This window comes from Hypanus sabinus, chromosome 9 (assembly GCF_030144855.1).
Source record: "Hypanus sabinus isolate sHypSab1 chromosome 9, sHypSab1.hap1, whole genome shotgun sequence".
In the NCBI taxonomy this organism is placed as follows: Eukaryota; Metazoa; Chordata; class Chondrichthyes; order Myliobatiformes; family Dasyatidae; genus Hypanus; species Hypanus sabinus.
This window is the reverse complement of record NC_082714.1, coordinates 118,512,524-118,528,060: the sequence shown is the minus strand read 5'-3', so window position 1 is coordinate 118,528,060 and position 15,537 is coordinate 118,512,524. Positions and strand designations below refer to the sequence as shown.

Here is a 15,537-nt window from a genome sequence, read left to right as displayed (position 1 = left end):
AGAGAGTAAGTGTTGTGACCCAGAGCTTCCGGATGATTGATAAATCCTCTGAACCCAAAACAAATTTGGTTACACTTCATGCCTCCAGTGCTTTGCCAAGTATTTATAAAACTGTGTGCCAACTTGTTGTTTGCAATAAGAATAATTCAAGATGACATTTGCCACCAGGTCATTATTTTTTGTTTTCCATCCCTTTAGTGAAATTACTAGAAAAGTAGAACTCAAGGGAAAAAGTGGGCCACACAAAAATACAGGGCAGGGACATGATGTCAGCCGCCTTCAAGCTGATATTTGTTCTACTCTTAAGTGAAAGAGTCTCAAATCTGCCCATAGGCAATACGTATCCTTGGGTGGGCCTTACCCAAGTAGGGTTTTCGCGTCATTTATTTTAATTGGATAGGGTACAAACAGCCTGATCCTTATGCTACATGCAACATTTAGTATTTTTTTTAGAATTGAATATCAAATCCCTGCATCATATTATGCATAAAGTGGGGCTTTGTACATGAATCCATTGCATACCATGCCTTGAAATGCCCATACAGGTAAAACGTTAGTGCCCTCTGACTGTATCAGCCTGGCACTTACTGCATATAAAATGTTCCCAACCAAGGTGGTCAAAGAAAAAAATCTGGTAATAATACACATTATAGATGCAAAACATTCCAGTTTACACCCACCTTATATATATATTTTGAGCTTTTGGCAACATAAATTGATGGAAAAATGCATTCTTCTTCTGATTTACTATTTATATGTAAAATAATTTGAAGCTGTGAACACTGTAATTTTTTAAAAGTTCACTCCATTTTTATTAGGTGCAATATTTATTTTATGCACAGAATAATCAAATATAGATAAGTGTTTATTATTGACAAACTTGGTAGAATCAAAAATCTGATGCATGCTGTATTTTTACATTTGATAGATACTAATTTCTTTGCACAATATCTGCTGCTTCTATCAAAGGGTTGAGGTGCATATGCTACTGATGAAGTAATTCTATATTTTTGACAGAAGCAGTGATTAATAGATTGGTTTAAACTACAACAATACTTTATTTGGTAGCCTTGCAGCAAGTATAATGAATCTCATCTGTAATTCCTATTTTAAAAGGAATTTGAATCACAATACACAAATCAATTTTCTTTTGCAAATAGAATTTTGTAGAAGATAGCTTTTCCTACATTTTTCTGAAGGGTTATTTTAATTCCATGTCTGAGCTTTGCGTACAAGTGAAAAATACTGTGAAGGTTTTTATTGAAGTAGCTAATAATAGATTAATAGCATTTGTTTAGGTCTTTTGACAGAAGACCTAGTCTTTGGCATCAGAACATTGTACTTGAGCCAATAACTTCATTCTAATAGACATGAACCCTTTGGCACAAGCCCTTCAGTGAGTGAGAATGGTGGTACATTCCGTGAAGCAGCAATGATAGAGTATCAGCTGATGCATTCTCACTCTGACATACTGCCTCACTGTCTCTCCCTTACTTTGTAGGTGGAATAAGCCTTGTTGCTAACCCTTGGGCCGGGTGGTTTAAGCAGATGCTGAGCTGTGGATAAACTGAGAGCGGGAGAAACTGCCTTTAGAGCTGGAGTACAGTGTTGAAATATTATTCAGTTACTGAGCCGAGCAGAAAAGTAATGGCTTCAAATTTTAATGACATTGTCAAGCAGGGATATGTGAAGATTCGGAGCAGACGTTTAGGGGTGAGTGTTTCTCTCTCATGCTTTGTTCTTTAAGCTAAGCCATTTTCCTTGTGTCAATATTCACAGTGAATGGAATATACGTTATTAACAACAAGTACAGCACAGGTACTAGCTGTTACTACAAATTAGAAACCGGGGATTACATCCAGAGTTCATGAGATCATAAGCACTGTACTTATCTGGCTTTGTTTCATTTAACGGCAATGTTGTCTGCAAGGATATATATTTAACTTGCCAAAAATTCCTGAAGATTTGTGCTAAGCTTCTGGAAAAGTTGTTGTCACTAATTAATTAAAAGCATAACTGACATAAAATGTTATTAAATTAACATCCCAATTATGTTCCAAATAGAAAAAAAACAGAAAAAAGTAATCAAATCAGATAAATCCAGTTTAAAAAATCTGTTAGCAATAAAAATCTCAATGTGTGTTGCATTATTCATTTATAATCAGTACTTGCTTTAAACACTGTATATGTTGTTTTTTTCTATTTTCAACATGTGTGACGCTGAGCTGAATGAGTGAAAGTTACTCTTAAAAATATGCTTCATGGGAACAAAATTGTGAAATGATGCAATGAGGATTATTAGTTCCTTGTGTTTTCATAACATTTGATTTATAATCTGACTACAATGTGCGTTGTTTAAAGTGATGTTTCTTCATTGTTGCTTGAGCTTGACCAAATAATAAGATTACAGAGAATATTTAAGAAAGCTTCTTATTCTAATCAGTATAAGGAAAATAATTATTCAAATATTGCTAATCGGAACGATTTCCTATACAATAAATTTCTCTTGTGTGAATTGCTGTTGTAATACATATCAGTTATTGCCATCAAAGATTCAGAAGGTAATAAAATACCCTGTATGTTAAACTAACTGCGGACTAAATGTCGTCCGCACAAAAATCAGATGATACCTGGAAAGACAGATTAATTAAAGGTCTAAAGTGGAGTTGCCTATCTATAAAAAATTGTTGGACCATTATTGTTTTTTTAACAAGGTTGAAATCAGCATTATTCTGAATCATTTGCTTAAAGTCAGTTACACAACATAACATACTTACTGGAATGTATATGCTTTTATTGGATGTATTAAATGAGTAAAGCACATGTGTCAGGGACTTTGCAAAGAGCTCTTTTAATGTATAATGTATGAAAGTAAGAGAATCAGTAGGTGGAAGGTGCACAAGAAAGATATTGTGTACAAATGAATGTGAGATGTGCACATAAAATGCTTAAGAAATGAGAAGTAGGTATTGTGCACAGGTGGCCGTACATTTATTCTTGACATCATGATAAATGGAATGATAGAAATGCACAAACACAACTGTCCTATTGGTTCAGTGTGATATGATGCTAGTCTGTTTGCTTATTTGGTTACCACAATGCTATATGAAGTTAAATTTACATCCTTGTTGACTGTTAAATGCAGAGTGTCCACTCTTGTGGTCAGGAAATAACATCTTGATTGTTCAGGACATCAGCACTCTATTTCATTTGCATTTTAAAAAGTAAACATAACTAATATATCACCATAATTATCAGTCTCGAAATGCACAATAATTTGTTTATTTGAAAGTAAAATGACGGCAACCTAAGCATGAAAGGTTGTCCTTTTTTCTCTTTGAAGAATGTTTCAACAGACTTTTAGCTGAGCTAATATGACTATATTAGTGCATATGTCAACATTCAAAGTAAATGTATTATCAAAGTGTGTATACGTCACCAGATACTACCTTGAGATCTATTTTTCTGTAGTGATTCGCAGTAGAACAAAGAAATATGACAGAGTCAATGAAAACTACATTCAATGGCTGATAACTCACCAATGTGTAAAAGAAGACAAATTGTGCAAATAATAATAATAATAAATAAAACTGAGAACTTGAGTTGTAGAACCTTGAAAGTTAGTCCACTGGCTGGAATCAATTTATGGTTGAGGTGAGTGAAGTTATCTGTATTAGTTTAGGAGCCTGATACCAGAAGAGTAATAAAAGTTCCTGAAGTTGGTTGTGTGAGACCTAAGGCCTCTGTACCTCTTTCACGATGGTTGTAGTGAGAAGAGAGCATGGCTGGTATAATGGGATCCTTGATAATGAATACTGCTTTCTTTTGGCAACATTGCTTGTAGATGTGCTCAGCAGAGGGGTGGGCTTTACTTGCAATGGACCAGACTATATCCACTACTTTTTGTGGTCTTTTCCATTCTTGGGCATTGGTGTTTCCGTACCAGGCCATGATGCAACAAGTCAGGATACCCTCCACTGTGCATCTATAGAAGATTGTCAAGTTTTTCCAATGACATGCCTAATCTGTTCAAATTTCTAATTAGAGGCATCGCTGTGCCTTCTTTGTAATGGTGCTTATATGTTAGTCTCAGGACAGAACCTCTGCTATGATAATGCCAAGGAATTTGAAGTTATGATACTCCACCTCTGACCCCTTAATGAGAACTGCCTTATGAACTTTTGGTTTCTTCCTTCCATAATAAATAGTCAGCTTGCTGGTTTTGCTGATGTTGAATGAGAGGTTGATGTTGTGGCACCATTCAGCCAGATTTTCAAACAAAATTTTAGCCATTTTTTTCTTTTGTCTTTTTGACAGTAAAGAAAACTGAATGACAGGTGACTAACATTATTGACATCCGTGGTGCTCTTTTTGAAGTTTCATCAAGCACCTTCCTTCATTTTCACTGGCTAGTGGGGAGTATAATTTTCTTCTTTTGCCTTACCGTTATTTTAATAGATGAGTGACTTTGAGATTTAATGGTCTGCATTCAAATTCCTGAAGAGCTAATGGGGAAGAGTATGAGGGGTTTTCTTTGTGGATTAATGGGGAGATTCTTCTAAAATCTCAAGTGATGATGCAAGACTGTGATATATTTCAACAAACATTTATTAGTAAGTAGATTGCTTTGCTGACAAATTACTGCTTTTTTCACTATTCCTTTCATTGGATCAAGCAGGCCTAATATCTTGCTTATCCCTAAATGTCCTTGAACTTAATGGCATGCTGGCCCACCTCAGAAGGAATTTTACCTCTTCACATTTCTTCACTTCTGGGCCACATTGGTAACATACACTGGATTTCTGCCCTGAAGATATCACTGAACTAGATATGTTTTGTGGTTATCAATAATAATATCAATTATTAACTGACACTGGACATTGGTAATGTAGAATACTGCAAATTTGGTTCAATGGTTTATGGGTAAGACCAGCAGCAGAATGGCTACGTGGCTTTGGTTGTAGTGCAGCCATTGCTTCATACCATGTTGTCACCTTTTGCTGCTGCCCCAGAGGTGAGACACCAGGGTGGTGTAGCACAGTATTCATGCTGGGTAGGGGGCTTTCCCTTCCTCTCAATGCTACTCTCCAGTGTTTGCTCGGTGCAAGACAAACCTGACTCTGTCTGTGGACCGCAGTGGGCTTGTTCTCTCCAACAATATTGATGCATCATCAGTTTACAGCACATGACACTCAGAGACATGGGCTATATAACATTTTTGTGTGACTGTAATTGTAGCACGATATTATTTGCTATACGTGCCTTGTGCTGTGTATGACTGTTGGTACTGCATTTTGCAGCTTAGGCCTGGAGGAACACTGTTACATTGTTGTACTCAGGGGTATTTATGTATGTTTGAGTGACAATACAACTTGAACTTGAAATGAAGATATCAACACTGCTAGATAGGTGGTGAAGAGGGCATATGGCATGCTTGCCTTCACAGGTGGAGGAATAGAATACGAGGGATGATTGATAATTTTGTGGCCTAAGCTAGATGGAGATGTTATACAGCTCTCGTTACATACACATGCAGATCAACTCGTTGAGTGATTATGCAGAAAATTTGAAGTTAATAACTCATTTCCTTCTACCTTAGGCCACAAAATTATCAAACACCCCACTGAGTTACTAACTTCAAACTTTCTGCATAATCACTCAAAGAGTTGAACTGCATGTGCATGTAATGAGAGCTGTATAACTCATCTCCTTCTACCTTAGGCCACAAACTTATCAATCACCAATCTGTGGACTCTTTCTGGAGGTCCAAGATCTGTATGCTCCATGACTGCTGGACTGTGTGTAAATGTAGGAGGTGACTATGTTGAAAACCAAATGTGCTACGTTTTCTAAAATTGACTCCTTCTACCCTAGGCCACAAACTTATCGATCACCACTCGTATAAAAGTTAGTGTTTCATATTATAACTTTACAAAATACTAGTTAGACTCCACTTGGAATATCATGTGCAATTCTGGAGGTCACTCTGGCCAATAGGTGGTTGTGCTGGAGAAAGTGCAAAGAAAATAGACAAGGATGCTGACTGGATTGGAAGCAAAGTGCTGGGGACAGATTGGATAGGCTGGGTTTGATTTCCCTGCAGCAAAGGAAACTGAATGGTGACCTGATAGAGATGTAGAAAATTTAATGAGCATAGATAATCTAGTGAGAGAGAGCCTGTCTAACATGTCAAAATGTTGGGATGGACAAAAGTTTTTGATAGACTCTACATTATGGTTTCTGATGGGTTTGCTTTTGTTGGCATGGTGGGTGGTGGTGGTAGGGTTGATGTTTTTGCTGAGAAAGTGGGGGGAGTGGAAATGATGCTTTTCCTGCCGCTTGTGTGTGCGGGGGAAGAGAGGGTCTCGGGAGTTCTAACATTTTTCTGCCATTCATTCTGTGAAGAATAAGGATTTCTGTTTGTATACTGTGTACATTCTCTGATATTAAATTGAACATTTGAATATTTTCCCTATAGTAGAAATAAGAGTGAATTGGAAGTTTTTCACACAGTGGTAGATATTTGAAACTTGCAACTAGAGGAAGTAATGAGAATCAGATACAATCACTGCAGTTTGGAGCCATTTAGACAAGACATGACATAGATAGGGAGCAGAAAGATACAGACCCTATATAGGAAAACAGGATTAGTGTAGATGGTCAAAAAGGTTGACAATGGCATATTGGGCCCAACAACCCATTTTAATACTGTATAACTCCATGACTTTATAAATTCCACCACAATCATAATCCTGGGTTGCCAGCCCATTAACATAACTGCATTCCACTACTGCTTTTATTTGTGATTCCAAATTCTCTGCTTAACTTGATCAGAATCTTACAACAACCAGCTAGAAGGATATTTGATATCAAACTTCCTGGGTGATGTAGTAAATTATTGGGATCTTTTGTTTCTTTCTAATGCCCAAATGAAGAAAGCATTTGAGTCCTTCGGAATCTGTTAGAGATGGAGAGGGATTTTTTTTGTAAAAAAAAAACATTTATGGGTTATTTATCCTGTGCAGTAAAATTAGAAGTACTATGAATATTTCCCATGGACACAAAATGCTGATATTGCTTAAAGTGTAGGTTACTCATTCAATATAGCTGTAGTTTCTGATTAATATCCACATTACACCTCTCCAGGGATATCTCAAGTTGGTTCACAATCAATTACTTTTATGTATAATAGCTAATCCAATATATGTAAGTGTTGCAACCAATATACAGTATACGTGATATCACTCTGTTACAAGAAATATCCCTTGTAATAATTATAAGTGAGGCACAGAGAACCTGCATCTACTGACAAGTAACCTTTATTAACTCAACTACAAAGCAAGAGGGTTTGCAAACAAACTACCCGTGCGCACCCCTCCAGAATCCCTGACCCTCCATGAACACTCAATTAGGAGAAAAGGTGTTACCTGAGAAAGGGGTCTACGTTGGCTAAGCATTCTTCATAGTTCTGACCCCCACATGCCTGTTGAGTCCTCATTATCCATGATCTTTGGTCTCTGGTTGCTGGAGAGTTATTGCCCCTACACATTTGGAGTTCCTGACTCATATACTGTTCTTCATCAGCTGAAGAGGTGGATCTCCATTCCATTGGCTCAAGGTCACTTGACCGACTTGGATCACCTTCCTACTGGTTCTGGTCCAGGGCTACAACCACCATTGTTTCATCGTTCGGCCCACCCCAACCTTGTGTATTTGTCTCTTTCAACTCAGACTGGTCCAAACCAGTTAAATGAGGTGATCCAGATGGAGTCCAATGAGATTGCAGATTGCTTCTTTGGCATGTCTGGCATCTTACATTGTAAGTTGCTACTCATCTGAGAATGGTCTCAGCTAGCAGGTAATTTACCTGAAGCTCCTTGTGTCGACAGTCAATGGCTTTGATTAGATTATCCCAAAGCAAGAATCAGAGCCCACAAAGTGGGATGAAGAAATTGGTTTGGCTGCTTCTTCCGACCTTGATCATCAAATCCTATAATTGCATACTGTAGTTTCTTCAGGCCAACACCTCATTTGAACAAAGATCAAAAAATAGATCAAATTACTGTATCTTTATTTAGCAGATGCATAACAAAACATAGAGTGAAATGAATCACGTGCATTGACAACCAATACAGTTTAAGGATGTGCCAGGCACAGCCTGCAAGTGTCTGCATGCTTCTGGTGGCAACATAGCATGCCCACAACTTACTTACTAAGCCTAATCTGCGAAATGTGGCAGGAAATTAGAACACCCAGAGGAAACCCACGTGGTCATGGGAGGAATGTTCAAATTCCTACAGACAGTGGCAGGAATTAAATTCAGGTTGTTGAGAGTCTTGCTCTTTGCAAAAATAATGAAGGTACATTAAGTAAAAGGATTAATAACTGAGACTTACTATTGACTCTTGTGACAAAGGTATCAGCAAATGAGACCAATTAGAAAACTCATTATGTTGTTGGGAATAAGGAGGAAACTCATGGAAGTTCAACTGTACAGAGAAAGAAAGTTGTGCATTAGTTGTGCAATGTATTTGGTAATGTGCACTGATCACCATGTTGGGTTTTTGATACATTACCCACAGGAAAAGTTCATTGGTTTTAAAGTTAGAAGAAAATTCACAATTCAGTGGGATACCCGGTCTGGAGTTATAAAATTAGAACTAACTTGTTCAATGGTGAAATTTGGAAGAATTGATTTAGACAAGAAAATGCCTGGAGCACTCTCCTCTAAAAGGCTGTTACTGCTGGATCAATTGATATCTTAAATACCTGTATTGATAGATTTTTGTAAGGTTATATATCAAGGGACACGGTTCAAAGAAACTTAAGTAGAAATAAGGTACAGATCAGATGAGATCTAATTGAATGTCAGAACAAGCTTTTCATGTTAAATGGACCTCTTGTGTTTCAAATTAAAATTTGTTTTGAGCAGGTTAGTGAAAAATAGGGTCCAGCCATCAAAAGGACCATATTTTGTCACTTTATATGATATTAAACCAAGGTGCAATGATTTTGGCTATTTTAAATTAGTGATTCATATATGGCTGTCATCAGAAATGCATAAATAATTAATTTAGATCCCCAGAAGAGCGACAAATTAAACTTTTGCCCTTGGTTTGTTCCTTCAAATACTGTCAAACTCTAATAACTAAAACACCTGTCCCCAGAGAATGCAGTGTACCCCAGAAGGCTGCCTCACTGTGTTTTCAAATATGTGTCAATCAAGTTAATAAAAGTAATCAAAGAAAACAAAGGGACTCTTGGCAATGTGCATAGGATCATGGTATGATGTGAAGGAAAGGATTTTTAAAGTTTAAAATACATTTATTATCAAAGTATGTGTACTATATACAACTTTGAGATTTGTCTCCTTACAAGCAGCTACAATACAAAGAAACACAATAGAACCCAGAAAAAAGACCGTCAAACACCCAATCTTGCAAAGAATAAAAAGTAAGCAACTGACATTCAGAACTGCAGTTCATGAAAGTGAGTCCACAGCCACGATGCCAATTTATCACTGCATCTGGTCCAGGATCCCATTGGTTGCAGGTCACAGTCTCAGTTCAGCACAGAGATGAGTAAAGCTTGCTAGCAGTGAGCTGAACCGATCCCTCATCTCCAGCCTCAACACCCTGACCTTTTCAATCTGGCTCGGTGCTTTACATGAACAGGAGAACAGCTTTTAAAAAGTTGGCAATCATCGGCACTAACAGATTGGAGTTATCACTTCCATCATCTACGAGGAAGTGACAGTGGGGAGCTTGGAGCAGTATATGCTGACTTCTACAATCTCAGTATGTTTGCACTTTTACCTTTGACTGTTACCAACCAATATTTTCCATCATGGCAGCCGGGCAGGTATACTCCATTTATATTAAAGGGTGTCAGAATATGAATTGGCCTTGTAAGCTTAAAATCTCAGGGATTTTCTTATTTTCTTTATTCAAGTGTTCTTTTGCAAAATGTTATTGCCATGTTGACTGTCTTGAGCTCAATATCCTTGACATTCTTTATGTTCTTGAGATAGGCTCAGCTGTGTGTCTTGGTGATATGCTTGTCTTTGTCTGTGCAGTTGTAATTTATTTACCATATGTCAAAGTCAAAGTAAATTGGTTGTCTTATTGTCACATGTACCGGGATACAGTAAAGACTTGTTGTATATTCCATCTATACAGATCATTTCATCACATCAGTACATTAAGGTAGTACAAGGGGAAATAATAGCAGGATGCAGAATGAAGTGTTACAGTTACTGATAAGGTGCAGTGCAGGCAGACAATGAGGTATAGGGCAGCGAGAAGTGTAGGTCGAGTCCTTGGAGGAGAAGCTAGTTTCCATGATGTACTGGGTTGTGTGCACAACTCTTTGCAGTTCCTTGTATTCTTGGGAAGAGCAGTTACCACATGAAGCCACAAAGACTGTGGATAGGATGCTTTCTATAGTGCATTTTAAAATTCCATATGAGACAAGACAGATTTCTGTAGCCTCCTAAGGAAGGAGGGGTTTTGGTGAGCTTTCTTGGCTGTGGCATTTAAGTGGCTGGACCAGGACAGGTTCACTCCTAGGAACTTGAAGATCTTGACCTTCTTGACCTCAGCTTTGTTGATGTTAACAGAAGCCTATTTACTGAAGTCAATGACCTCGTGACATTGAGGGAAAGGTTGTTGTCATGACACCATGACATCAGTATTTGAATACAGCCCACTATGGTAGCATCTTTTACAAATTTGTAAATGAAGTCAGAGTAGAATTTGACCACACAATCATGAGTGCGTAGAAAGTAGAGTAGGAGGCTGATGATGCTGCCTTGTGGGGCACCAGTGTTGAGGATAATTGTGGAATAGGTATTGCTGCATTTAGATTGTGTAGCTATGCACAACTTTGACAAGAAAGAACACAATTAGAACAAAAAACCTAAACCCATTCTAGTATAAATTGATCAAAGTGATCTTTTTGCTGATATTGGGGTGGTAATTAGGATTGAATAAGTTGGTTGAAGGAAATAGCAGTTCTTGAACTTGGTGGTTGAGACTTCAGGCTTCAGTGCCTTCTGCCCAGTATCTGAGAGAAGATGGCATGGCCCAGATAGCAAGGATCTGGGATGAAAGATGATGCATTGTGTGGAAAATATCAGTCGTGGGGAGGGAGGTGCCCATGATGTATTCGGTTGAGCTCACTACACTCAGCAGCTTCTTACTTTCCTGCACATTCAGATTGCTGTATCAGATCAAGTTACAACCAGTCTGCATACATTCAACACTATATCAGCAGAAGTTTGCTAGTGTGTTTCGTAACAAACTGAACTTCCTTACAGCTTCAGGAACATTATTATTCTCTTTTGTGATCAGCGAAGGGATTTAAAATCAATAATCTCCAGTGACTTGTGATCACTGTACCTATTTAGAATGTTCCAATGAATACAGCAGCTTTTCAATTGTGTGCACATCTGCAAGACTTTTGTGCCAGGTCCTTTTCTGATTCTGTGTTTTTTATGGCATCAACTCCTTTTTATCATCAAAATATTGTCATATTGTCACTGTTCTGAATTCAGATGAGTTGACACTTCAGCTGTGAGTCTGTTGGGGTCATTTACTGTATTTGGTGCTCTCGGTGTGGCCTCCTGTATATTGGTGAGATCCGACGTAGATTAGGAGACCGCTTCACCGAGCGTCTATGCTCAGTCTACCAGAACAAGCGGGATCTTCCAGAGGCCACTCATTTTAATTCCACTTCCCATTCCCATGTCAATATGTCCATTCATGGTCTTCTCCACTGTCATGACAAGGCTACACTCAGGTTGGAGGAACAACTCCCTAAAATTTTGTTTGGGTTGTCTCCAACCTGATAGCATGGACATTTATTTCTCAAAGATCAGGTAATGCTCCCCCCACTTCACAGTTCCTCATCCCCTTTCCCCTCTGTCACCTTATCTCCTTGACCGCCTATCGCTTCACTCTAGTGCTCCTTCCACATTTTTCTTACTTCCATGGCTTTCGGTCTCTTTCACCAATCAAATTCCCAGCTCTTTATTTCATCCCTCCCACTCCATACGTAACTCAGCCTTAATGCATGACACTTCTGCAAAGAGCAAAGTGTGGTCAGCTGTGGGTCTTAATCCAGCTGAAGCCTTCAAGTGCAGTGCAAATATTTGCTGAATTTTCTCTGACGTTATGATAAATCCAAATGCCAAACCTTACTAATGTTATCTTCTCAATTTCACATTGAAACTTGATACAAACTATCCTCATGTATGGGTAAGAACAAGTGGCTACATCCAGCTGAATGAAAATGATTTTTGTAGTCTGTTCTGGCAAAGCATCTTCTATTCTTCATGGGGTAATCACTATTCTTGAAGGCTTTACAAAGACCTTTGTGCTGTAAGTAAATTTACAGCTTGATTACTGAACATACACTGCATTAGACACTCTGGATGCCTATTGTGTTGCTGTCTCTGCCTTCATCAATCTCTCCAATTAATCTGTGCATTTCATCTTGAGAATTACTGGAAGTTAATTGCTAAGGTCCTTTTATTTAGAACGAATGAATTTCAGGATTCCCACTATTTTGAAAGCATCTGCATCGAGGCTGTGACAATTGCTTGTGTAAGAACAATTGTTATGTCATGCCGTGGATCATCCAGGATGTACATCATCTGCTGAGGGCTAGATCTGTGGCATTTAAGTCTGGTGACCCAGGTACGACTTGAGGAGGACTATTTCAAGAGCAAGGAGACAATTCTGAGTGAGTTTGGAGGTGACACTGGATGCACGTCAACTCTGGCAGGGTTCGCAAGACATTACATCTTACAAAGCAAAACCCAATAGCATGAATAGCAACAATGCTTCACTTCCAGGTGAGCTCAATGCCCTCTATGCTCACTTGGAAAGGGAGAATATAGCTACAGCTGTGAAGATCCCTGCAACACCCAACAACCTTGTAATTACTGTCTTACCATTTAAGTACTTGGAGACCTGTGTGCAGTCAAGATGTTTCAATTAAAAATACACCTTTAATTGGAATATCCAATGGCTGATAAGCCAGTATCCTGACAAAATCTACACCATGAAGACAAAAGAACACTCTGCTAGCAGGTTATTAAAAAGCACAAGTCAGGAGGTGGATACAAGATCATTTCCAATTCACTGAATAACCCTTGGAGTACAGTTTATTCAATCTTCAAGAAATGGAAAGAATATGGCACAGCTGTAAATTTGCCTAGAGCAGGCTGTTCTCAAAAACTGAGTGACAGTGCAAGAAGAGGACTAGTGAGAGAGGCCACCAAGACACATATGACAACGTTGGATGAGTTACAAACTTCAGTGGCTGAGATGGGAATAACTGCGCATACAACAACTGTTGCCCAGGAGTTTCACCAGTCACAGCTTTATGGGAGAGAAGCAAAGAGAAAGCCACTGTTGAAAAAAAAACTCACATGGAATCTTGGCTTGAGTTTGCCAGAAGGCATGTGGGAGACTCTGAAGTCAGCTGGAAGAATGTTCTATAGTTGAATGAGACCAAAATTGAGCTTTTTGGCCATTAAACGAAATGTTATGTTTGGCATAAGCAAAACAAAACACATCATCAAAAACACACCATTCCTATCGTGAAGCATGGTGGTGGCTGCATCATGCTGTGGGGAGGCTTCATTGTAGCAGGCCCTGGGAGCCTTGTGAAGGTAGAAGGTAAAATGAATGCAGCAAAATACGGGGAAATCCTGGAGGAAAACCTGATGCGACTTGGGAGAAGACTTGTTTCCCAGCAAAACAGTGACCCCAAGCATAAAGACAAAGCTGCACAGGAATGGCTTAAAAACAACTAAGTTAATGTCCTGAAGTGGCCAAGTCAGAGCCCAGACTTCAGTCCAACTGAGAATTTATGGCTGGACTTGAAAAGGGCTGTTCACTCACAATCTCCACGCAATCTGACAGAGTTTGAACAGTTTGGTAAAGCAGATTGGGAAAAAAATTGCAGTGTCCAGATGTGCAAAGCTGATAGAGACCTATCCACACAGTCTCAAGGCTCTAATTGCTGCCAAAGGTGCATCTACTAAATACTGACTTAAGCAGCATGAGTAATAATGCGATCAATTATTTTATGTTTAATAATTATAATAAATTTAGACCAATTTGTGGAAATTTGTTTGTACTTTGACATGAGTCTTTTTCTATTGATCAGTGTCAAAACAAAAACAAATTAAATCCACTGTTATTCAATGTTTTTAAACAACAAAACATGAAAACTTCCAAGGGGAGTGAATACTTTTGATAGGTTTTATATATATATATATATAAAATACAACTACTATATAGATGTCCACAGATTAGTAAATTTTAAATTGGCCCATTCAGGCCTAATGAGTTAATCACTGTGGAGGCTTTCTTAGTCTTGTGGGATAATGTCTGAATGTCTTTTTTGAAGGGGGATTAGTCCGCTTGGCAGGTGAGACATAGCTATAAAACATTCTTAGGTTCTGGGGCCTCCTTCGTGGAGGTTGTAGGAGTTGTCTCTGGGACAGCGGGAAGTACTTTTGACTGCTCTGACATGCTTCTTCTCTTATAATTGACTCTCCCTTCCTCAGCTAATCAATGTGTTGTTTCCAAACCTTATCTGAAACAATTTCTGTGGTGACAGCAGGAAGTGGTTCTGACAGCTCTGTCTACCTTTCTTCTCTGACTGATCAATGTGGCATCTCCAAATGACATCTGATGCAGTCTCCACTGTGTAGGCGAGTTATCCAGTTCTGTCCTTAATCTTTCCAAATACCCACTTCTGATCATCTCTGCAGTCCCTCGCCAGGTCTGCTTCTCCAGGAGCATAACATCAAACCTCATTGTTTGAGGAGTCTTCTATTTGTCTCAGCTGTTTGCCCTGCATACTCATTCTGAGATCTGGTGTGAGGAGATCATAGTGTGAATGCAAGGGATGATGCAGAAACAACATAAATGGTGAGTTCTTGGTTGTGGAGAGTGCTGCATTGTGATATGCAAGGAGGAAATTAGCGAGCTTGCTGTTCAGTGTCAGTGTTGTGTGTTCTGCTGACCTCATTTTCAGTGTGTTCTTTAGTCTCTAGACAAACCATTCCGCCAAGCCATTTATAGCTGGGTAATACAGTGCAGAAGTAATATGTAACTTTGTAGCTTAATCTACTACTGCCAAGAAATTTGTGCCCATGAATGGTCCAGTAAAATCTATGTCAATCATGTGCCAGGGCAGTGGAGACCATTCTCAGGGATGTCAAGGCACTGGTCTTGGCATCTTCTCTATGTGCTGGTATTCTGTAAACTGCATGGAAAGCTTCTCAACCTGCTGATCTATCCCAGACAAAGCTTATAGCTAATGCTTTTGTTTTTAACTATGCCTAGATCACTGGCATGTAGCTCCTCCAACACTTTAGCTCTCAGCCTGTATAGTACAACAACTCTCAATCCTCACATTAGGCAACCTCCATCAAGGGCAAGTTCAAAATTTCAAAGGTTCATTTCTTATTATCAAAGTATCTGATTCAGAAATTCTTCTTCTACTCCAGACAGCCAA

The 15,537-nt window shown here is 38.7% G+C and overlaps 1 protein-coding gene across 1 annotated transcript in view; it reads left to right on the top strand.

The window, feature by feature from the left end:
- Window positions 1–1,647: 1,647 nt before the first annotated feature.
- Window positions 1,648–15,537, top strand: part of LOC132398909 (docking protein 5-like) — a 492,926-nt gene continuing 479,036 nt past the window's right edge. Inside the window, exon 1 of the mRNA XM_059978743.1 lies at window positions 1,648–1,713. Coding sequence (XP_059834726.1) covers window positions 1,648–1,713 — 66 coding nt within the window. The remainder of the gene's footprint in view (window positions 1,714–15,537) is intronic.